We start from the raw sequence: 21,809 nt of genomic DNA on the forward strand, positions 1-21,809 counted from the left end.
ATAAGTCTCAAAATTTTGCAGTTTTAATGTTTTTTAAAATGCAATGACCATTAATGATTTCATTATATTTTACCTCTGCTCTCAAATTACAATATTGGCGTAATTTAAAAAGCTCAATAAAGTGGGGAAAGGCGACTCCAATAATCATTCAGCCCTTCATTTATAAACAGAAAAGGCTAATGACTAGTTCGTGCATGGAATCTGAATTAAAATACTTTAGGCATTTATTGATGTGGCATATGGTGCAGTTTTAGCATGTGTCTTCCCATTATGTTGAAGGCTTTGTGACCTTTTTTGTCCCTGAGAAATCGCATCTTTATGCCATCCTTCCAATTTGAAGAAACACTGTTGAAGGTTTGGTTTATTCTCAGATAATTCTCTTTTCTTTTGTTCCCAAAAGAACTTAATATTTGCTTTGCCACCTGTGCTGATTTAGTGCTGTCTCAATAAGGCCAACATTCTAATTAGAGACAGAGATAACAGGTTATGAAACTATGGTCTGAGGGTTGAGACATCAGTACTTTCATTTAATATTGTCACGTGTACCAAGGTACAGTGAAAAGCTTTTGACTGCTATCCAGTCAAAGAAAAACTAAACATGAATACCATCAAGCCATCCAGATAAAGGATAAAAGATAAAAGCACTGTCGAGGAAATTGACTTAGAGGAAAATTAAAGGAAAACAGAGACTTCGAGGTTCACTTCAAGAGGCTTTATTGCATGATATCATGGAAAGATAGCGGCAGTTAACTGCTCACCAGTTCTGTCTTTGCAGCGGAATAGCTGAGTTATACAGTGCAGTAAACACCTTTTTTTTGTTAGATACAACTATATGATAATATACTTCATCCTTGGCTATATATTTTCCTGTTATTACTATCTACTAAATGGGTATTAATTATTTCATTAGTCATGATATACTTTTTGTTTATGCTTATCTTTTTCAACAATAGATGGTTAATACAAGTCAAACATAATACAAGGGCATCTTGACATTATTCTATCACACCTTTCAAGCAGTCCGCGCCACCGGCCCCTCTTCAAGCCAATCATAAGCCCCCATTTACAGCAACGTTGCTGCGCTACTATCGGTAGGGGGTGTGGGTGGTCTACCCAACTATTGCTGCTGTGTTTTTGATCACAATAAGTAACTATTGTGATCCAGCATTCAGTAGCTTTCCACTGAGAAACAGGCTTCCTTATCTAGGTCCTAATTTGTTGTGTTTTTTACCAACACTATGACAAGACAAGAGAAAACAATTCTAGAAGGGATAATGCATCTGAAACTTATTCTGCTAATTCCCATGATCTTCTGCACCTGGTCAACGAGATGCTAATTGCCACGTCCGCACACCCTTTCGTCACATTATTTAATTCCAATCAAAATTAAGTAAATAAAGATTTTCATTTTTTCTTCTACAAGCACAGATAAAGGATAAAAGGCACAACATTTAATGCAATGATATAACATTAAAGTCCAATAAAAGATGGGAGATGGGAGGTCAGGACTACAATTTAGCTGATGAGAGAACCGTTCAGTTGCCTGATAACAGCTGGGAAGAAACTGTTCCTGAATCTGAAACTTCTGTATTTCCTGCTTGACGGGAGAGGGGAGAAGAGGGAGAGGCCGAGGTGAGACTGGTCCTTGATTACGCTGGCAGCCTTGTAACGTGAAGTGTAGATGGAGTCAAGGGAAGGGAGGCTGGTTAGTGCGATGGTCTGGGCTACGTCCACACCTCTCTGCAATTTGTTGCAGTCTTGGATGGAGCTGTTACCAAACCAGGCAGTGATGCATCCCAATAAGATTATTTCTTTGACATCTGTAGAAGTTGGTGAGGATTATTGGGGACATGACAAACTTCCCAAGCCTTCGAAGGAAGTAGAGGCATTTTTGTGCTTTCTAGGCCATTGCTTCAACAATGGCTAGTCCAGGACAAATTGCTAGCAGTCTTTATTCCTGGGAACTTTAAGCTTTTGACCATCTGCCGTGCTGCCATCACTGTATACTGGGGTGTGCGTACTGCTTTGCTTCCTGAAGTCAACCACTATCATCTAGTGTAACAAAATAACTGCAGATGCTGGTACAAATCGAAGGTATTTATTCACAAAATGCTGGAGTAACTCAGCAGGTCAGGCAGCATCTCAGGAGAGAAGGAATGGGTGACGTTTCGGGTCGAGACCCTTCTTCAGACTGATGTCAGGGGGAGGGACAAAGGAAGGATATAGGTGGAGACAGGAAGTTAGAGGGAGAACTGGGGAGGGGGGGGGGAAGAGAGGGACAGAAGAACTATCTAAAGTTGAAGAAGTTAATGTTCATACCGCTGGGCTGCAAGCTGCCCAAGCGAAATATGAGGTGTTGTTCCTCCAATTTCCGGTGGGCTTCACTATGGCACTGGAGGAGGCCTGAGGAGGTGCAGGTGAACCTTTGTCTCCCCTGGAAAGACAGTTTGGGTCCTTGGATGGAGTTGATGGGGGAGGTAAAGGGACAGGTGTTGCATCTCGTGCGGTTGCAGGGGAAAGTGCCCGGGGTTGGGGTGGTTTGGGTAGGAAGGGACGAGTGGACCAGGGAGTTACGGAGGGAACGGTCTCTGCGGAACGCAGAGAGGGGAGGGGATGGGAAGATATGGCCAGTGGTGGGGTCCCGTTGTAGGTGACGGAAATGTTAGCGGATGATTTGTTGGATCCGCTGGCTGGTGGGGTGGAAGGTGAGAACGAGGGGGATTCTGTCCTTATTGCGAGTGGGGGGAGGGGGAGCAAGAGCGGAGCTGCGGGATGTAGAAGAGACCCTAGTGAGAGCCTCATCTATAATGGAGGAGGGGAAGCCCCGTTTCCTGAAGAACGAGGACATCTCTGAAGCCCTAGTGTGAAACACCTCACCCCGGGCGCAGATGCGGCGTAGACGGAGGAATTGGGAGTAGGGGGGATAGACTTTTTGCAGGGGACCGGGTGGGAAGAAGTGTAGTCCAGATAGCTGTGCGAGTCAGTGGGTTTATAGTAAATGTCCGTCACTAGTCTGTCTCCTGTGATGGAGATGGTGAGGTCCAGAAACGGGAGGGAGATGTCGGAGATAGTCCAGGTATATTTAAGGGCAGGATGGAAATTGGAAGTGAAGTGTATGAAGTCAGTGGGTTCTGCATGGGTACAAGAGGTAGCACCAATGCAGTCGTCGATGTAGCAGAGGTAGAGTTCGGGGATGGGGCCGGTGTACGCCCGGAACAGGGATTGTTCGACGTACCCGACAAAGAGGCAAGCGTAGCCAGGGCCCATGCGAGTGCCCATAGCTACGCCTCTGGTTTGGAGGAAGTGGGAGGAGTCAAAGGAGAAGTTGTTGAGGGTAAGAACCTGCTCTGCTAGGCGGAGGAGAGTGTTGGTAGATGGAGATTGGCTGGTTCTACGGTCGAGGAAGAAACGGAGGGCTTCAAGACCATCCTTGTGGGGGATGGAAGTGTAGAGTGACTGGACATCCATGGTAAAGATGTGGGAGTGGGGGCCTGGGAACCGGAAGTTATCGAGGAGATGGAGAGCGTGTGAGGTGTCTTGGACGTAGGTGGGGAGGGATTTAACCAGGGGGGATAGGATGGAGTCGAGGTAGGTGGAAATATGTTCGGTGGGACATGAGCAGGCAGAGACAATGGGTCTGCCGGGACAGTTCTGTTTATGGATTTTGGGTAGGAGGTAGAATCGGGCCTTGCGAGGCTGGGGAACTATGAGTTTGGAGGCATTGGAGGGTAGATCGCCGGAGATGATGAGGTCCGTGATGGTGCTGATGATAAAGGTTTGGTGTTTGTCGGTGGGGTCATGGTCCAGGGATAGGCAGGAAGAGGTGTCTGAGAGTTGTCGTCTGGCCTCGGTCCGGTAGAGGTCAGCACGCCAGACTACCACAGCACCTCCCTTGTCAGCGGGTTTGATGATTAAGTCCGGGTTGTTGCGGAGTGAGTGGAGGGCTGCACGTTCAGGAGGGGAGAGGTTAGAGTTAGTCAGGGGAGTGGAGAATTTGAGGCGGTTAATGTCACGGCGGCAGTTGGAGATAAAAAGTTCCAGTGAGGGTAGATGGCCAACCGGGGGGTCCAGGAGGAGGGGGTCCGTTGGAGACGGGAGAAGGGGTCATCAGTGGGGGGTGAGGACTCCTTCCCATGGAAAAAGGCTCGGAGGCGGAGGAAGAAGAGCGGACGCGGAACTCGTTGATGTGGGGGCGGAGGGGAACAAAGGTAAGGTCTCTGCTGAGGACGGACCGTTCGGTGTCTGAAAGGGGGAGGTCAGGGGGGATGGTGAACACACGGCAATGGTGGGGGTTGGGGTCGGATGGAGGTAGGGGGGCAGGTGGAGGTGGAGGGGATGTATGGTGAGGGGGTGGTGGGTTAACAGAGCAGAGGGGGGCATGAGGACCGATGTGGGGAGTAGTTAGGGTAGCCTGGCTAGAGGGGGAAGGGGGAGATCCAGTGTAGAACTGGCTGCGGTTACCTGTAGTAGAGGGTGGGCAGTAGGACCCAGCGTTTTTTTTTGTTTTTGTTTTTGTTTAAAAAAATTTTTTTAATTTAAATTTTAACAAAACAAATACATGTATGAACTCATAGTACGCGATGGTACCTACATTATAAATTCGATTATACATTTAAATTCGATTATACCTGTATTGTTCTGTATTATCTCCCCACCCACAACCCCCCACCCCCCAGTTAGAAAAAAGAGGAAAAAGGAGAAGAAGAAAGATAAAGAAATAAAAAATTTAAAAAAGGAAAGAAAGAAAGAAAGAAGAAAGAAGGGAACCTGGAGACAAGAGGGAAACACTTCCGGCTGATTTCTTATTAAATTCTTTTTAGGGGTATCAAAACAATCCTGAAATTAAATATTTCCAATTCTTAATCCTAGTTTTAAAGTGAATGGGTTCCAAAGTTTCAAAAAGAAATCATATTTATTTCTCAGGTTATAAGTAGCTTTTTCTAATGGGATACAACTACGCATTTCTGCATACCATCTTGCAATTCTTATTTCATTGTGATCTTTCCAAGTGACCGCCACACATTTTTTTGCTATTGCTATTGCTATTTTGAGAAATCTTTCCTGATATTTATCTAAAATTAATCTTGGTAATATTCCTTTAGTATCTCCCAATAAAAACAACCTTGAATCCAATGGTATGGTCTTATTCATCAATTGTTCCAAAAAGTTTTTTAGGTCTTTCCAAAAAGGAGTTACCTTAGGACATGCCCATGTGGAGTGTAAAAAAGTACCCACATCCTGGTTGCATCTAAAACAAATTTCAGGTAAATTTGGATTTAAATTGTTTAATTTTTTCGGAGTTAAATATAGTTGATGTAAAAAATTGTATTGTACTAAACTATATCTCACATTAATAGTATTTTTCATACTTTCTAAACACAATCTTTCCCAACTTGGTTCATCAATGCTAATATTCAGATCTGTTTCCCATCTTTGTCTTGATTTTTGAATTCCTGTCTTTGGACTCAGCGGTTTTGTGGGACTCTGCCTGGTGGGGGCTGTGGGCCCAGTGCGGTGTCTGTGGGCGCTGGGTGGAGCTGCGGCCTGTTGTTGGTCCTGGGAGCCGGGTACAGCGACGGCTGCGACCTGCTGCTGGGCGGTGGAGTGGCGCGGGTCGACACGGTCGCTGGGGGAGGCCCGTGGGGAACTGGAGCCCGGGTAAGTGGCGGTCGGCCCGGTCAGCGGATGGCAGCCTCAGGTGGGCCTCGGCAGTCGGCGGTGACAGGGTGGGAAGAAGTGTAGTCCAGATAGCTGTGCGAGTCAGTGGGTTTATAGTAAATGTCAGTCACTAGTCTGTCTCCTGTGATGGAGATGGTGAGGTCCAGAAACGGGAGAGAGATGTCGGAGATAGTTCAAGTATATTTAAGGGCAGGATGGAAATTGGAAGTGAAGTGTATGAAGTCAGTGAGTTCTGCATGGGTACAAGAGGTAGCACCAATGCAGACGTCGATGTAGCGGAGGTAGAGTTCGGGGATGGGGCCAGTGTACGTCCGGAACAGGGATTGTTCGACGTACCCGACAAAGAGGCAGGCGTAGCTAGGGCCCATGCGAGTGCCCATAGCTACGCCTCTGGTTTGGAGGAAGTGGGAGGAGTCAAATGAGAAGTTGTTAAGGGTAAGAGGCAGTTCTGCTAGGCGGAGGAGAGTGTAAGTAGATGGGGATTGGCTGGTTCTCCGGTCGAGGAAGAAACAGGGGGCTTCACGGCCATCCTTGTGGGGGATGGAAGTGCAGAGTGACTGGACATCCATGGTAAAGATGAGGGAGTGGGGGCCTGGAAACCACGACATCCATGGTAAAGATCAGGGAGTGGGGGCCTGGAAACCGCAACATCCATGGTAAAGATGAGGGAGTGGGGGCCTGGAAACTGTGTCTTGCTGACAGTGAGGGAGAAGTTGTCTCATGTTACATGGTTCTGAATCTCCATCCTGTATTCCGTCTTGTCCATTATCCATTCGATATCTGGCCAACTACAGTGGTGTTGTCTTCAAACTTGTAGATTTAGTTGTATTGTTATTTGGCTGCACAGTCGTGTCGTGTATAATTGCCCTGAGAGTTGTTACGTGTTCTCACACCTGTATACTGTGGTTGGGATGAGGTGCCCAGACATGATTAAAAGTGTTCAATGAATGCAAGACCCGTTTTTACCATTTAGCTTCCAAGAAGAGTTTACAACAGTAAAATAATATAAAAATAGATATTTTATAAGACTTTTAAGAACAATATCTGACAAACTGCTGAAGGAGGTACGGGGATGGACTTCTATTCAAAGATGTGGTAAAATGGTCAAAGTAGTGGATTAGTGACTTTTGTGTGTAAACAACCAAAGGTACCAAGCGATAACAGGGAGCTGATAACGTACTTGCAACTTAATGTCGACCTGCCTGTGAAAGAGGTCGCAACCTTTCCTTCCCAAACACCGCGATACAAGTTGTTGTGGCGCCGCGGCGGCGGCGGGCGGGCGGTGTCTGAATTTGTTTCCCGGGTGGGCAGCTGCTGGTACCAAGGGGAGGCGGCGATGGTGGGCCGGTGGGGCCGCGGCTCCCAGCCCGAGCCCGAGCCGGAGTCGGAGCTTCGCTCGCTGCCTTTCTCCCGCAGGCTCGCCCACTTCGACGGCGAGTTCGATCGGCTGCGGCGGGAACGGCGATTGCCGACGTCGGCCTCGGCCCGGCTCCGAGCGCTGGAGCCGCTGCTGCGCCGCGGGCCTCGACGCTCCCCCGGCCCTCGGTCGGCGCTGGCCGCCGGCGCCCTGCTGCTGCTGCTGCTGCTGCTGCTCCTGCCCGGCGGCCTCCTGCACCGCGCCGGCCCCGCCGCCCGCTTCCTCAGCTTCTGCGGCCGCGCCCTGCTCATCCAGGTGGGTGTCCGCGGCCCCGAACCCACCGACCGTCCCCCGGACAACCCCCCCCCCCCCCACCCGGACAACCCCCCCCCCCCCCACCCGGACAACCCCCCCCCCCCCACCCGGACAACCCCCCCCCCCCCGGACAACCCCCCCCCCCCCCGGACGACAACCCCCCCCCCCCCCCCGGACGACAACCCCCCCCCCCCCCCCCGGACGACAACCCCCCCCCCGGACAACCCCCCCGCCGGACAACCACCCCGCCGTCCCCCGGGCAACCACCCCGCCGTCCCCCGGACAACCACCCCGCCGTCCCCCGGGCAACCACCCCGCCGTCCCCCGGACAACCACCCCGCCGTCCCCCGGACAACCCGCCGTCCCCCGGCTGCTGAGAGTTTCCATTGCTGGCATTTCAGGCGCGGGGGGAACCATTAATCTACCATCAACAATTAAAGTGCTGGGGTAACAGCGGGTCAGACAGTATCTCTGGAGAACATGGATAGGTGACATTTCGGGTTGGGAGCCTTCTTCAGGCTGGATCAATGTTTATTTTTCCCGTCTGGATGTCCGGACTCCTGTTTGCCCCGAGCTTGTGGCCCCTGATTGTGACCCAGAGTGAGTGCTTTGCTGGGACATTTCTTACAGCTCACTGCTGCTGCCTGTTCCCTGTCCACGGTTCGTCCTGTCACCCAGAGACATTGGGAAGGAAATCGCTGAAGCAGATGTTGTTTTGTTCACAGTGACCCATTCAATCGTTTCCTTGTGGATCACCAACAATTCCAATTAGTTAATTAAAATTTCTGCGCTGCACTGGTGGGTTTCGACCATGCACGTTGTTACATTTATCCAGGCTTCTCGATTCACTGCAGGACCTGCTGAGTTCCTCCAGCGCCGTGCGTTTTGCCCAGGACTCGATATTACTAGTTTAGTAACTCAGCAGGTCAGGCAGCATCTCAGGAGAGAAGGCATGGGCGACGTTTCATGTCTGAAGATGGGTCTCGACCCGAAACGTCACCAATTCCTTCTCTCCTGAGATGCTGCCTGACCTGCTGAGTTACTCCAGCATTTTGTGAATAGATATCTTCGATTTGTACCAGCATCTGCAGTTATTTTCTTACATTACTAGTTTAGTAATTTAGCCAGAATATTGCTACATCCAGAATGGCATGTTGGCTCAAACGGGCAAGGGCATGAGTTAAATAGGATTTAATGCCAATATAGTAATTTCACACTCACCATCAGCGATGCTCACTTTAAAAAAAAATGATAATTAAAAAAACTGCAAATGCTAATTATATATCTGAAATAAAAACAGAAAATGCTAGAAACATCTTGAATGCAAGTCTGGACAGAGGCTGGTATTTGGGATCTTGATTTGAGGAGTTTTGTGTTCAGACCTGGGCTTGTGATGCTGTGGATGTTGGTTCCTCTGGGGTACCTTATTTCCAGGCCTGTTGATGTTGATGTTTTGGCTTCATGAACCAAGGCCTGGAGTAAATTTTAGTATTGCGATCAAGCCCCGTAACAAAATTGTTTTTCTCCGTAGAGTGGTCTATTTCCTTTGGAAATTTAACTTAACCTAATATTATGGGGTATGGGAAGAAGGCAGGAACGGGGTACTGATTGAGAGTGATCAGCCATGATCGCATTGAATGGCGGTGCTGGCTCGAAGGGCTGAATGGCCTACTCCTGCACCTATTGTCTATTGTCTATTAGAGTTTGAATGATGGAAAAGTTCTCATGGAAACGTGGGTTAATGTATGAGGATTATTTGAAGGTTCTTGGCCTGCACTCGGCAGAATTTAAATGGGGGGGGGGGTGAGAATCTCATTAAAAAACCTACCTAATGAAAGGCCTCGATTGAGTGGATGTGGGAAGGATGTTTCTAGTAATGGGAGAGTAGAACCAGAAGGAACAGCCTCAGAATAAAAGGATGTACCTTCAAAATGGAGATGAGGAGGAATTTCTAGAGCCACAGGATGGTGAATCTGTGGAATTCATTGCCACAGATGGGTGTGGACGACATTGGTTATTTATAAGGCAGAGATTGATAGGTTCTTGACTAAGAAGGACATCAAAGGTTACAGAGGAGTATGGGGTTGAGAGGGAAAGATAGATCAGCTAATAATGGAGTAGACTCGATAGGCTGAATGGCCGAATTCTGCTCCTATGTCTTATGATCTTAAACACATTACTTACCTTTTAGTTGCTGCCTTATTGGGATTGGACATTGTACTCCAACACAGACTGCCTGGTCAGGAACCCCTATTATTTTGTGAGAGGCATCGAGTCCTTACAACTGACTGACTGCATCAATGTGAGTGTGGAACCACTGTGACAAAATCTTCTCAAATTTTATCTTGTGATGTTTCTGAAGTGGGGTTGAACTTTCACTGAGAGAGGTCAAATCTTATTTCTGCATGAAACTCATTGGGACTCAAATTCCCTGTTCAGGTTAACTATAATGTTCAATAATCATCCTTCATGGTCTCTGCCACTGTAACGATTCATGCATCTGTTGGAGAGGGTCCACGTTGTGTGGGTATCATGTATGAAACACATAAGCCCATTGACCAGCGTGCATCTTTGCTACTAGTCATCAATGTGGCAGTATTCAAATGTTGATTTTCTTCATTTAATTTTCATGGTAAAAATAAAAGTAAGTGAGTTTTGGGAAAAAGAGTTTTACTGACAGAAGAATTTTTATTAATTGATCAACCCATAAATATCCTGAGCTTTGTTATGCATTCCCTACTTTGGTTGCTGACTTATTGGGATTGGACATTGTACTCTAATGCCTTTTTTGAGTTAGTTTACCTTGGACAAAGTGACTTTGCATGACTATAATCAGCCTGGGTTTCCTCCAGCAAAGATGATGAATATCTTGCCAGAATTTGAACTGATTACTGATGACTTTCTGGGGCCAATGTTGTTCAGGACTAGCCTGCCAGTCTAGGATTATAACTGAATTGTGCTTGCGTGGGCAACACTTGGCATCTGGGATTCAAAATGTGCCGGAGCTTATTCTTCAAGAGGGAATTTGCGGGGAAAATAAACATTGTAAAGAAACACTACAGTGGGAATCTGGAGAAATTACCTGTTTTAAGTTATTGTAGTTTTAGTTTGCAAGGTTGAGTGGTTCTCTATTTAATTGGTAAAGGTGTGCCAGAAATACCCAACCGTGGAATCTGTGCAGAATGTGGATCCAAAAGTTGTTCTTCAGAAGTATCTGCGTCAGAATCTACCCCTTGTAATAACAGACGGGGCTGAAGAATGGGTTGCGCTGAGAGATTTCACTGTGCCATTCCTAACTCGGGTAAGTGAAAAGGGAAGCTTTGTTTACCTTTACTTTATGTAATTGGTCTAGTGCTTAACTCTAGTGTGAGTCTTGAAAATGGATTTCACCTTTTTAATGTGCTAAACCTGCCCTCTTCTACCACAACCTGTCTGAGAGCCTCGTCAACTGGGAGCGTAAAGGTCAGGATTAAGGAAAAAAGGCTTATTAGAAACATCAGTGTAGATTATCTAATCATCACAGAAGATATGACAGGAAGAAAACTGGGAGAATAGAGTAATTACAGGCAGTGGGATGGAGGAGATTTTGGTCGAGATAGCTGTGGGAATTGGTGGGCTTGTAAAATAGATTGGTGGCTAACCTCCCTTTTGATTGAAATGGAGATGTCAAAGTAGGGAAATCAGTCAATGGGACTAGCTTAGACAAGGCATCTTGGACAGCATGGATGATGAATTGGGTAAAAGGACCTATTTCCGTGCTGTAGGGGTACTGAGATTTAACCTCCCCCACCCCAACACACCACATACACACACACACACATACACACACACACACACACACACACACACACACACACACACTCTCTCTCACCACCATATTCCACTCTTCCACACCTCACAAACCTCTTGGTTATGAGCAGAATTCTATAGAGATTGCTACCCAGAGAGCTGACACCAAGGAGGAGAGTTAAGTAGGCAGAGACCTGACACTTGGACCTTGTGATCAGTCTTTGCATTGGTTTTGGGGTCTGAAACAATATTGGAACACAATGTAGGAGCAGGGGGAGGCTGTCAGTCCCTTCTAGCCTGCCCCTCTAATACGATTATGGCTGATCTGTGCTGGCCTCTGTGATCTGTGCTGGCCTGTATTCTTCCTCCATGCCCTTTCTTCATACTCGTAATCTATAAAATAGGTATTCACCTAAAATATGTCATGTGTCTTTATGTCTGTATTTTTAAATTTTGCATGATAAATAATTCTGAGTTAAAATGCATCCTCATTGAGGGCACATTACAATCTGTCTTTATGCAGAGATAATTGACGTTGGTGTAAGGGTTCCCAGCATTGCTGCAGTCCCTGCCTGCTTTGAGCAGAAATGGTTCCAATGGTGTCACCATTCAGGCGAGCATGAGCGAGTGCAAAATGTTGCCGAAGCACTTGTTAGATTAAGCTCCTGTGAATGTGCAGAGAGTAGTAGCCAGTTGTTCATTTGTTAGCCAGCTCTCCCTGGAATTAGACATAGTTGTGGCCCAGTGGCATGGTGTTCCTGTGAGTGTTAAATACAGGTTCTCGGCTGACCCCAAATGCTCCACTTTCTACAGCAAGAGTGAATGCACAGTGGGCAACTTGTGACGTAGTGAGGTGCCTGACCTGATGCCAGGAGAACATGTTGAAATGTACAATACTTTGGCCAGTTTTGGAGTGGGCACCATTTCACACAGAATTGATTCATAGTATAATGTACCCTGGGCCAAGTTGCTTTTGTTTATCATTTGTGCATGAAATTTCGGTATGAGTGGATGTATTTGGTATTGTGGGTGGGGGGGTCAATCACTTCCTAAAGTTCTCCATTGAAGCATTGTGACGATTAATTCATTACAGTGAAATCTTTTGTTCACTCCTCGAGCCTCTGGCGGATAACAAGTTGGGGCAAAGACACAAAATGGTGGAGTAATACAGCGGGTCAGGCAGCATCTCGGGAGAGAAGGAATGCGCGATGTTTCGGGTCGAGACCCTTCTTCAGACTGAACAAGTTGGGGCTCTTGATTGCTGCATCAAACGTACAAGCAGATGACACACATTTGTGAACTAGATCATGTAACACAATGATTTGTTTATGTTTGTACACAGGATGGGGAAAGCTGTAAGGTGTATACGTGCTTTCCCTCGTCTTTCAGCTGGCTGCATCTCTGTGCCAAAAGCTAATAGTTTCCTGAGGAACTAGATGTAAAATTAATTTCTGGATTCCTGTTCATAGGTCAGTGTGACTTTCATACATACAAGCACAACTCCTGCTTCCTCAATCTGTATGTCAGCCCTTAGTGTTACTAAAGGCCATTGCTGTGAATCCTGATCAGTACTAACTCCACAGTTAATGTACTCTGCAAAAGTTATGTTGAGTTGAATCGTTAAAATGCTTGTTATCTCCTAGATATGGGTTTGAGATCTGCTTTGATTTTTGAACTCTTGAGCTCAGTGTTCGAGTTGCATTTTCATCAGTGGCAATTGTTGCACTATTGTGTGGGGACAGAGCAATGAGCCCAAGCCTCGTCTGGCAGGTAGTTGTGCTTACATTTTGTCTGACGGGGCCAGATATTGAACCTCAGACGCTCGGCTACCGTGGGCAGTTTTGCCATCACAACAGGCAATTTGAAATGTTATTATTCCCAGAGGAGGAAATTGTGTGTGGTTTGGCAAGAGCAACTTGACGTGAAGATGTCAATAACGGCATTCATTGCGTGAGAAAACAGCTGTAAACCATGAAATGACAGGAAATAAGAAACTGCAAAAATAAGTACTGGAGGATTTCAGCGGGTCAAGCAACATTTGTGGATGGACCCTTGTTTAGACTACAACAATAACTTGTATTTTTGCAGTGTTGGCAAAATGCCTAAAGATAATTTGCGGAACAACCTGTGACACTGACACAAATACTTGATCAAAACAGCATGGTTCAAGGACTGTGCTGATGGAGGAAATGGTGGCAAAGTGATTCCAGAACTTGAGTCCTTGGCAGTTGAAGATGTTGGCCATCGGTTATGCAACCCCACTTAGAATCAGTGGTGGTCAAGGGCAGAATTTAAGGATTTAAAATTTTGGAGGCATAGGAGACTGCAGATACTGAAATCTGTAGCAGAAAAAAAGAGCAGCTGGAGCAACTCGGAAGGTCAGGGAGTATCGTGGAGGGAAAAGGACAGTTGACCTTTCGGGTCTCTTGATGAAGGATTTCGACCGGAAACATTGACTGTTCTTTTGCCTCCACAGATACTGTCTGACCTGCTGGGTTTTTTCAGCTGGTCTATTTTTATTTCTTTAAAATTATAGTGTTATTTAGCCAGAAGGCCTTATAGGTTGGTAAGCACAGGGTAAAATGTGAATGTGTGCTGCATGTCCATAGACTGGTTCAAGAGATTTTCATGACGTTAGTTTATGAAGGATAAAATGGCTAGCAATGCACTAGAATATTCTGTGTAGAGGTGGTGAAGGCCTAGAAAGGAGTTTTGACAGCAGAAAATTTGAGCTGGAGTAAGATTGGACAGTTTTGTAGATGTGGAAATAGATGGTTTTAGTGATGTAATTGACTGAGTGTATGGCATCCAATGAAGATAATGACCTTTGTCTTCTAACATTTAATCTGTGAAATTTCAAGTTTCCAGGACCCCGTTTACGTTGCATTTGACACTGTCGTCTTCAACAATAGTGCAGGAAGAAGAGACAGTGACCACTCCCTCAATGTCAGCAAGGCGAAGGAGCTCGTCTTTGACTTCAGGACATGGGTGGTGTATGCGCCCCATTCTGTATCACTAGTACTGAATTGGAGATGGTCGAGATCTGCAAATTCCTAGATGGAAATATCCCCGACAATTTGTCCTGGTCCAACCACATTGACGCAACAGGTTAAGAAAGCACATCAATTCCCCTCCTTCCTCAAAAGACTACTGAAATTCATCATGTCTGCAAAGACTCATTACCAATTTCTGCATTGGGAAGCATTGCAGAAGCATCACAGCTTGTTTTAGCAAATGTTCTGCTCAAGACCTCGAGATTGCATAGAATTATGGATGCAACTGAGTCCATCATACAAAGCAGCTTCCCACTTCACGTTGCCTCAGGAAAGCAGCCAACATAATCAAGGACCTCTTGCATCCAAATCATAAGCTCTTCCCCCTTCTCCTTTGGGCAGAAGATACCAAACCTTGAATGCACATACCAACAGATTCAGGAACAGATTTTTTTGCCACTGTTATCCGACTCTTGAACTGACCTCTTGGGGTGTATTCCCAATCTATCCACCACTTTCTATCTTCAACTCTTTCTCTGTAGTTATAACACGATATTTTGCACTGTTTATTTTCTCTTTTGCAATACCTGATGCACGGTATGATTTGCCTGGATAACAGGCAAAACAAAGATTTTGAATGTATCTCGGTACACCTGAGAATAATAAACCAATAAATGTTGAACAAATAGTCTGATAATTTCAAGGTAATGGAAGAGAGGGGCAAAGGTGACAGTCATCAATGGGTTATGGCTAATGCACCAAGAGAAACACAGTTGAGAAATATATGAGATCTTTGAGGGACAATAGAGGTAAGGAAGCAAGCTTAGGATAGGAAGTTGGTGAGAATCAATCTCTTGCCATAGCTAACAAGATGAAACCAAGCTAGAGTGGTTCAGGCTAGCTGGACAATGATGGAGAAGTATCGAAGAAAGATGCTGTGGTTAATCGTGTTAAACGTCCCTGGACAGATCTCTGCTTTGTGCGAGGAAACACATCGACTGAAATAAAGGATTGAACCTGTGTTGGTGTCTCTTTTACAGTTATTCAGTGGACATCCAGTACTGCAGAATACAATTGTGTGCAGTTACTGGGACTCTCAAGACTCTCTGGAGAAAAGCCCAAGTGTTTTCTTAGAAAAGGTCCACCATCACAGACTTGCCCACTGGGCTGTTCAATGGTAAGACAAAACTTCTATCTGATTATTGCAGAGTTAGGTTCTCCTAAACATCGTTTCAAATTCAGTGCAGTGTGGAAATGTTTTTAATTAAAAGTCTTACTTCCTAAGCCTTGATTTAGATTTCAAATTGTAATCTTGGTTGTGTTTTGGAAAATGCATACTTGCTCATAGCAACAAATTCTAACCAACAGGGTAGATCATCTCCCAATAAACAAATTATATTTGAAAGAGAAATATTGATTTGAATTATTTTGCTGTCTTTGAGCAACTGACTTGCCAAGACGGGAATGGAGGATGCATGAATCAGCTGCAGGACATACTCCGTCACCTCCCACAGCTCCACCTTGCAATTGCAGCAGTCCCACTTACCTGGACTGAGTTCACACTTTGTCATTTCAGTGGCCACTTACTGTCATTTTAAGTGTCCTGACCAACCACATGTAGCATGTGCCCACCTGATGACAATCCTCTACCTGTTGGGCATTGATATTGCAGTGTGATCACTACTACGACCTTTCGTCTTTATTCTTGGGTCATGTTTCTTCATATTGTATTTCATGGAGATGTGTATTGCAATTGCATTGTGCATCATTTTTCTTTAGCTTTCTAAATTCATTTCACTGCACATCGAGTATGTGTATGTGACAAATAAATTTGACTTGACTTGACTTGACTTGAACCTCCATTGATTTGGAAATTGACTGCAACTAAATTAGAGTGGCTGCACAGCCAAGGCTGGTGCTCTAGTTTCAAGCATGATTATTGACAGGTGGACACAATAGATAAGTGGGTTATTTTTACACAGGAAGAATTGCAACAAAGCAGCAGCAAAGGTGATTCGTGGATTTTATCTGCGGCCTTACTTCCTTCCGGCAGTGGTGGAATTGGCAGAGTCCAACTGGTTGCTAATGGCATCACAAGCAGAAAATGATGGCACAAGGGACACATTTGTAAAGGTAATAAAATATGCTTGTGAATGATTGGTTCATAGTTTATGGTATTGCATGAGCGTTAACAGACCTGATAGTCCCACAGTCTTGTACATCCTGTTTCTGGTGACATCTCAGATATTTCTGGGGCTTATTTAGAAGATGCCGATTGTTTTATTTTGTTGATAATGGTACTTTGCAATCTTAATTAATGTGGACTGGAGTAGCACTGTGGATTAAATGTTGATCTGAGTGATTTTCTTTTCCTTTGCAGGTGGGAGATCATGATGAGGACTTGCTGATGTGGATTGCCCAGCTACAAGGGGTTTTTGAGGTTCAGCTCTTGCCGAAACACTTGTGTGCAAACAACTGTACTCACTACACACTGCAGCTTTCACCTGGAGAGGCAGGTATGCACATTTGCGCCAAAGGAAATCTGATATTTGTGTCATTATGCGTGCTATTCGGACTTCTATTCAGAATGGCATATTGGTGTGTGCTGATTACGAAATATGCTGAGAAGCAACCAAAACCTGCAGCTGCTAGAAATATGGAATAAAAACAGAAAATATTGGGCATTGATCATCAGATCAGCTAGCATCTGTAAAGAGAGAGAAGTAATTTACTCACTTTTCTTATTCAAGAGATTTACTTATTCAAGAACTTTATTATACTTAATTTAAAGGCAGATCCTAATATTAATGTTATTTACATGGCTTGAAGGAAATATTGGATGTGGATATTTGCAGTTTGAAGAAGGGTTTAGACTCGAAATGTCACTTATCCATCTTCTCCAAAGATGCTGGCTGTCCTGCTGAGTTACCCCAGCATTTTGTGTCTTTTTAGATGTAGCCATTTATTGGCTCTAAATTTTGATTTGGGAATGTTATTACCTTTGTTTATGCATTAGGGGACACTTTGAGAAAAGGCAAGTCTTACGTTGAAGCTCTGATCTGAGTTAATTAAAATACTCGAGGTGGCAACTAACATGATACAGTTGGTTTTCATGCCACTGAGCTAGAGTTCTTGGAGATCACTAACAGGGCAAGAACAAGTCTGGCCAGGATGATCCCAGTAGATCAATATCCAGTAGATGCACACACACACAGATAATTACTGAGGTGCAATGCATGACAACATGAGTGATCATGCGAGTTCCACTGTTCTAATAATTACATCACTGTACCCAGAGGCCATGGAGACAACAAGAGTGGAATGCAGAAATATAAGTGTAAAAAGTAGTATTGATGGAGTGTTTGGTTAACTAAACGTATGTTGTGAATCTCTCCAGTTGCAGTACCACTTCAGATGTGGGAGGTTCAGTATCGTCCTTCCAGTGCCACTGCTATTGGACTTGCTGCAACAGGAAATTGGCTACAAGACTCCAGGTGATGGTGCCAGAAGTGGTTCTGCAAGAACATGTTCTGCCTCAGGAAATCTAGGATTTTGACAATGGCCAACGTGTACTGATTTGAGTTTGTACTGCTAACTGGAACCTAGTTTGGATTGTGTTGCCTTATTTGTTTGATTGTTTAGAGGGTTTTATTTCTGGGGTTACTGAAAGGAGAGATTATATCATTGTTAGGCTGCTGAATGGAGGGATATACGGTCCAAAGGTACCGTATGTCAGTGGGTTATACATCTACAAGAAGTAACGTATCAGAATATTGACTTTAGTATCAAAGGACTAGAATGACAAAAAGGGAAAGTGATGTTTTGGTTGCAATGACCCCACAAAAAGGGGAGTTCTTTTTTAGGAGGGCCCAGAGCACCGATGCACCAGAACGGCCAAAGCTGATAAGGTTAAATGAAGCGATTTCACTGATTTCCACCAGTGTCAATGCACGGCCGTTTCCTTGAAAGTACTAGTGGGAAAGGTTAATCAATTGTTTGCAACAGGGGTTTGCATCACTAAATAAGATAATTTTTTAAAAGGGACCACAATTTTGGAGTGAAATGGGGAAGTCATATTTTTTTTACAAATTGAAGGAAAAATATTTAAAAAGCAATAGATGCTTGGTTACAAGATGTCACTCAGTTGATCCCCCCCCCCCCCAGTAAGGCCAAAGGGCATCAAGGAATAAAAGAGAAAATTGAACAATTTTTAAATAAACATTTAAGGTTGGGGGAATGCTGCTCATTTTAAGGGGGATGTGTACCTTTCCTGGAAGCTGGAAGAGAAGCACTGTACATATTTATGGGGGAAAGGTGAAGCAGAATGGGGTAGTTCTTAGTGGGATGAAGCAAAAGGACTATCTTATTGTACAGAGGTGGGCAAGGGCTTCAATTCTCTGGATAGAATACTGGCTAAAGAACACTTGATAAAGCAGGAGGCTAACAACTTTACAGGAAATAAAGTGAAAGGTGTGCTTCTGTGTGGGGGAAATAAAATAGACTTTCAATGTTCTTTCGAAGGGGAGGGAATTATCAGAAAGAGTGGAACTATAAATCCTGCAGGAAAGAGGATAAAAAGGATTGTGAGAAACGAGACAGTTGCAGAACTCTTAAAAGGGGCTACTTGCTGATTTCATTCTTACTTAAAAGGTGGTCATTTAGCTCTTTGGGTCTTGGTTAAATAATAAATTTATTGGATGTTTGGGAGTGGAGGAATAATTGTACTAGATGTTGTTGAAGTAGTAAAAGTTTGGAACAAACTAACATTCTCACTTCCACCTCCATCTATCTTTTTTAATTGTTCCCAGCAAATATACAAAAGATTGATTCAGGGTACAAAGCTTTGATTATGGCTTGGTGGAACTAGGAAGCATGGCTTCAGCTGTGGGAAGAAAGATTAAAATAGTAATTGAAAAGCAAACGTTAAACTATAAACAAGATTTTGGTTATGCATTGAACATTTTATAAAAGTGAGAATTCTGATCATAGAAAAGTGATCCTGGAAGAGAACTTCCTTGAACTGAGCATTTTACTAAATTGCTGTGAGTGTTTTTGATTATGAAACACAGCTTGCTGCTCAGCATTAACCCTATTCTTGCGATAACAGCATAGATCAAATAACGTGCAAACAATGTAATCAGAGGTGTGTAATGTGTATAGGATATGAAGCCATAGAATATGCCATGGATTAACCACTGAATGAAATACAGTGATGTCTGTAAGATGCACTTCGATGAAGTTCCAATTTTAAAGCCTACCTTAAAGTTAGTCATTTTGATTTTTTATAAATGTCAAAAGAAAAATATGCAATTACTGTTTTGGAAATGTTGTAAAACAATTTTTTTTTGTTTAAAAAAAACAGAATTCTTGAATTGTGTTGCATTCGGCTATTGAGAATTTCACACATAAAACTGTTTTGACAACAGCATCCGGGCCTAGGTTTACTGATATGTCCCTGGGAGAATTTGTGGTTCACAAAACTCACACCTGGCAGCTGAGCAGATCTATGGGTGAAATATTAGTCTCTTTAACTACTAGCTGTTTGCATAAAGCCACAAAAGCTTTAAGTAATGAAACTTGAAACCCATGAACAGACAACTGAAAGGAATCTGGGCATCATTTGGAAATAGCACAGAAATGACACATTCAGATGGTCACTGCCTCCCTGCACTGCGCAGGAATGCCCTGGATGGTGCTGCTGGTGAACCCGAACAACGGTGTTCTTTGTAAACACTGCCCGAGTGTGCTTCAGTGGAATAGCACTGCAATGTCATGTCCACAGTGATTGTGTGCACATTAGTTTTCCAGTTGTGTTGCCTGTGAGTTAAAATATAGGCTCCTAAAGGTGGTTGTCTTTACTATTCTGCAAAGCACGTACCTTTGTCCTGTGTTTTGTTTCCCAATTTGTTCCATAAAATGTGCAGTTCCATGACAAGTAACTTGATTGAACAATGAGTCACAGTTAGCTAAATTGCTTTGGATTCTATATTTATTAATGTGAAGCCTTGCCAGCAATGCTCGCATCCTATATTCACTGACCGTTCCCTTGAAAGTGTCGGAGAACTACCTTGCTGAATATCCCTACTGTAGGCTAAACATCCCAGGATTGTGACCCAACTGATGAAATGGCAGTATATATTGAAGGATGGTGCCCATATGTTTACAGTGGAGGTCGGGTTTGGGAGGCACCTTTTGAAGGAAATCTTGTTGAGGTACTTCAATGCATCTGTTAGTTAGTACACCCTACCAGCCATTGTGTGATACAGAGGTAATGTGAATTAAATGGATCATCTTGTCCAGGACAATGCTGAGTTTTAAATACTAATGGAATGGAATAGCACAGTACAACGTATGCCAGACACACTTGTACTTGTAGATATTGGAGTCTGTGGAATCAAGAAATAATTATTTTGTTATGGAATATTCAGATTAACACACTTTTAAGAACCAGAACCTGTATTACCTGACACTACTCTTCTACGCGATTCATTGAACCAGCACAGTTGCCTTGCTCAATAATCAAGGTACAGTGGTGGATTATGATGGCTATGAAGAAACTATAATGGAATATGATTCAGTTTGCCAAAGCCCCGAGTTTCTCAAATGTCCAGGCTGAAGCTGATTGATGTATTTCTAATCTGTCTCATTACTGTAATGTTAATCCCACAGGGATCTGCACTAGTATATAAATATTAAACCCTATCTCAACATATGTACATTTTTCATCCTGAGCCAAGGTAAGGTAAAACAATTGGAGGAAAATGAAAACCAAATGAAAATGTTACATAAACTGAACATCAAATGGAAACCGCCACAAACTAACATTTTTTGCAAATGATTCCAGCTTTTATTCATGATTTTTTTTTGAGTGGATGTGGTTAATGTTTGCAGAGAAAAATATTGTGAAACAAATACTTGGAACTGTTAGGAAATGGAAAGGGTTAAAGTTCCATTATATTCCAAATGTTAATGTCCAGAAGTTGAGGGAACTTCTCCAGGTGTACAGTATAGAGCATATTGACTGGTTGCATCCCGGACTAGTTTAGCAACTCAAATGCCCAGGAACGAAGAAGATTACAAAACTCAGTGACACTACATGGTCCATCCCAGGTACTGACCTCCCCAACGTCTCAAAAAGGCAGCCAGCATAATCAAGGACCTGCCCATGCTCTCATTTCACTCCTACCATCACGAAGAAGGAACAGGTGTCTGAAAAGTCCAATATGTTATCCATTGAGTTCTGTATGCATAAACCTTTTCTGTTGCACCTAAAAATCTCTGTTCTGTTTCAGTGCATATGGCAATTAAACACTCTTGACTCTCTTGAGATTGATATAATTAGGTTAAAAAGGCATTTGGATAGGTACTTGGACTGGAAATGCATAGAGGGATACAGGCCTAATGCAGGCATATGGGATTATGCATCATGGTTAGCAATGACACAGTAGACTGAAAGGGCACATTCTATTCCTACAATTCTATTTAGGGTGATCTTTTTGGGTTCTGAGAGATTATTAAAGGGCTTGACAGGATTGATAGCGGGAAGTTATTTCCTCAGGTGAGGAAATTCACAATTAGGAGCCTAAATTTAGCCTTTGTAATTGAGGGATAAGGAAATATTTATCTCTCCCTGCCTGCTTAAAAGCAGGAAACTGAATTTGTTAATCGGATATTGT

The 21,809-nt window shown here is 44.0% G+C and overlaps 1 protein-coding gene across 3 annotated transcripts; it reads left to right on the forward strand.

The window, feature by feature from the left end:
• The first annotated feature begins 6,933 nt into the window (after positions 1-6,933).
• On the forward strand, positions 6,934-19,501 carry LOC144605855 (uncharacterized). 3 transcript variants are annotated; one of them, XM_078421465.1, is made up of 7 exons: positions 6,934-7,351; positions 9,543-9,653; positions 10,497-10,652; positions 15,174-15,310; positions 16,116-16,266; positions 16,514-16,649; positions 17,531-19,501. In XM_078421465.1, exons 1-7 carry the CDS (start codon positions 7,016-7,018, stop codon positions 17,629-17,631), a joined length of 1,128 nt encoding a protein of 375 aa, XP_078277591.1. In that variant the 5' UTR covers positions 6,934-7,015; the 3' UTR covers positions 17,632-19,501. The 3 variants fall into 3 exon arrangements, with proteins under 3 accessions (XP_078277591.1, XP_078277590.1, XP_078277592.1); XM_078421464.1 differs by having other exon boundaries at positions 16,514-16,645; XM_078421466.1 differs by lacking the exons at positions 9,543-9,653; positions 10,497-10,652 and having other exon boundaries at positions 16,514-16,645.
• The last annotated feature ends 2,308 nt before the right edge of the window (positions 19,502-21,809 follow it).

Source organism: Rhinoraja longicauda, chromosome 25 (genome assembly GCF_053455715.1).
Source record: "Rhinoraja longicauda isolate Sanriku21f chromosome 25, sRhiLon1.1, whole genome shotgun sequence".
In the NCBI taxonomy this organism is placed as follows: Eukaryota; Metazoa; Chordata; class Chondrichthyes; order Rajiformes; family Arhynchobatidae; genus Rhinoraja; species Rhinoraja longicauda.

What these genes read in the sequence shown, in the direction of transcription:
- LOC144605855 (XM_078421464.1), top strand. Translation starts at nt 7,016, where the DNA reads ATGGTGGGCCGGTGGGGCCGCGGCTCCCAGCCCGAGCCCGAGCCGGAG. An exon ending in GCCCACTGGGCTGTTCAATG is followed by an intron (nt 15,311 to 16,115) that starts GTAAGACAAAAC and finishes ATTTTTACACAG; the next exon opens with GAAGAATTGCAACAAAGCAG. An exon ending in CAAGGGACACATTTGTAAAG is followed by an intron (nt 16,267 to 16,513) that starts GTAATAAAATAT and finishes TTTCCTTTGCAG; the next exon opens with GTGGGAGATCATGATGAGGA.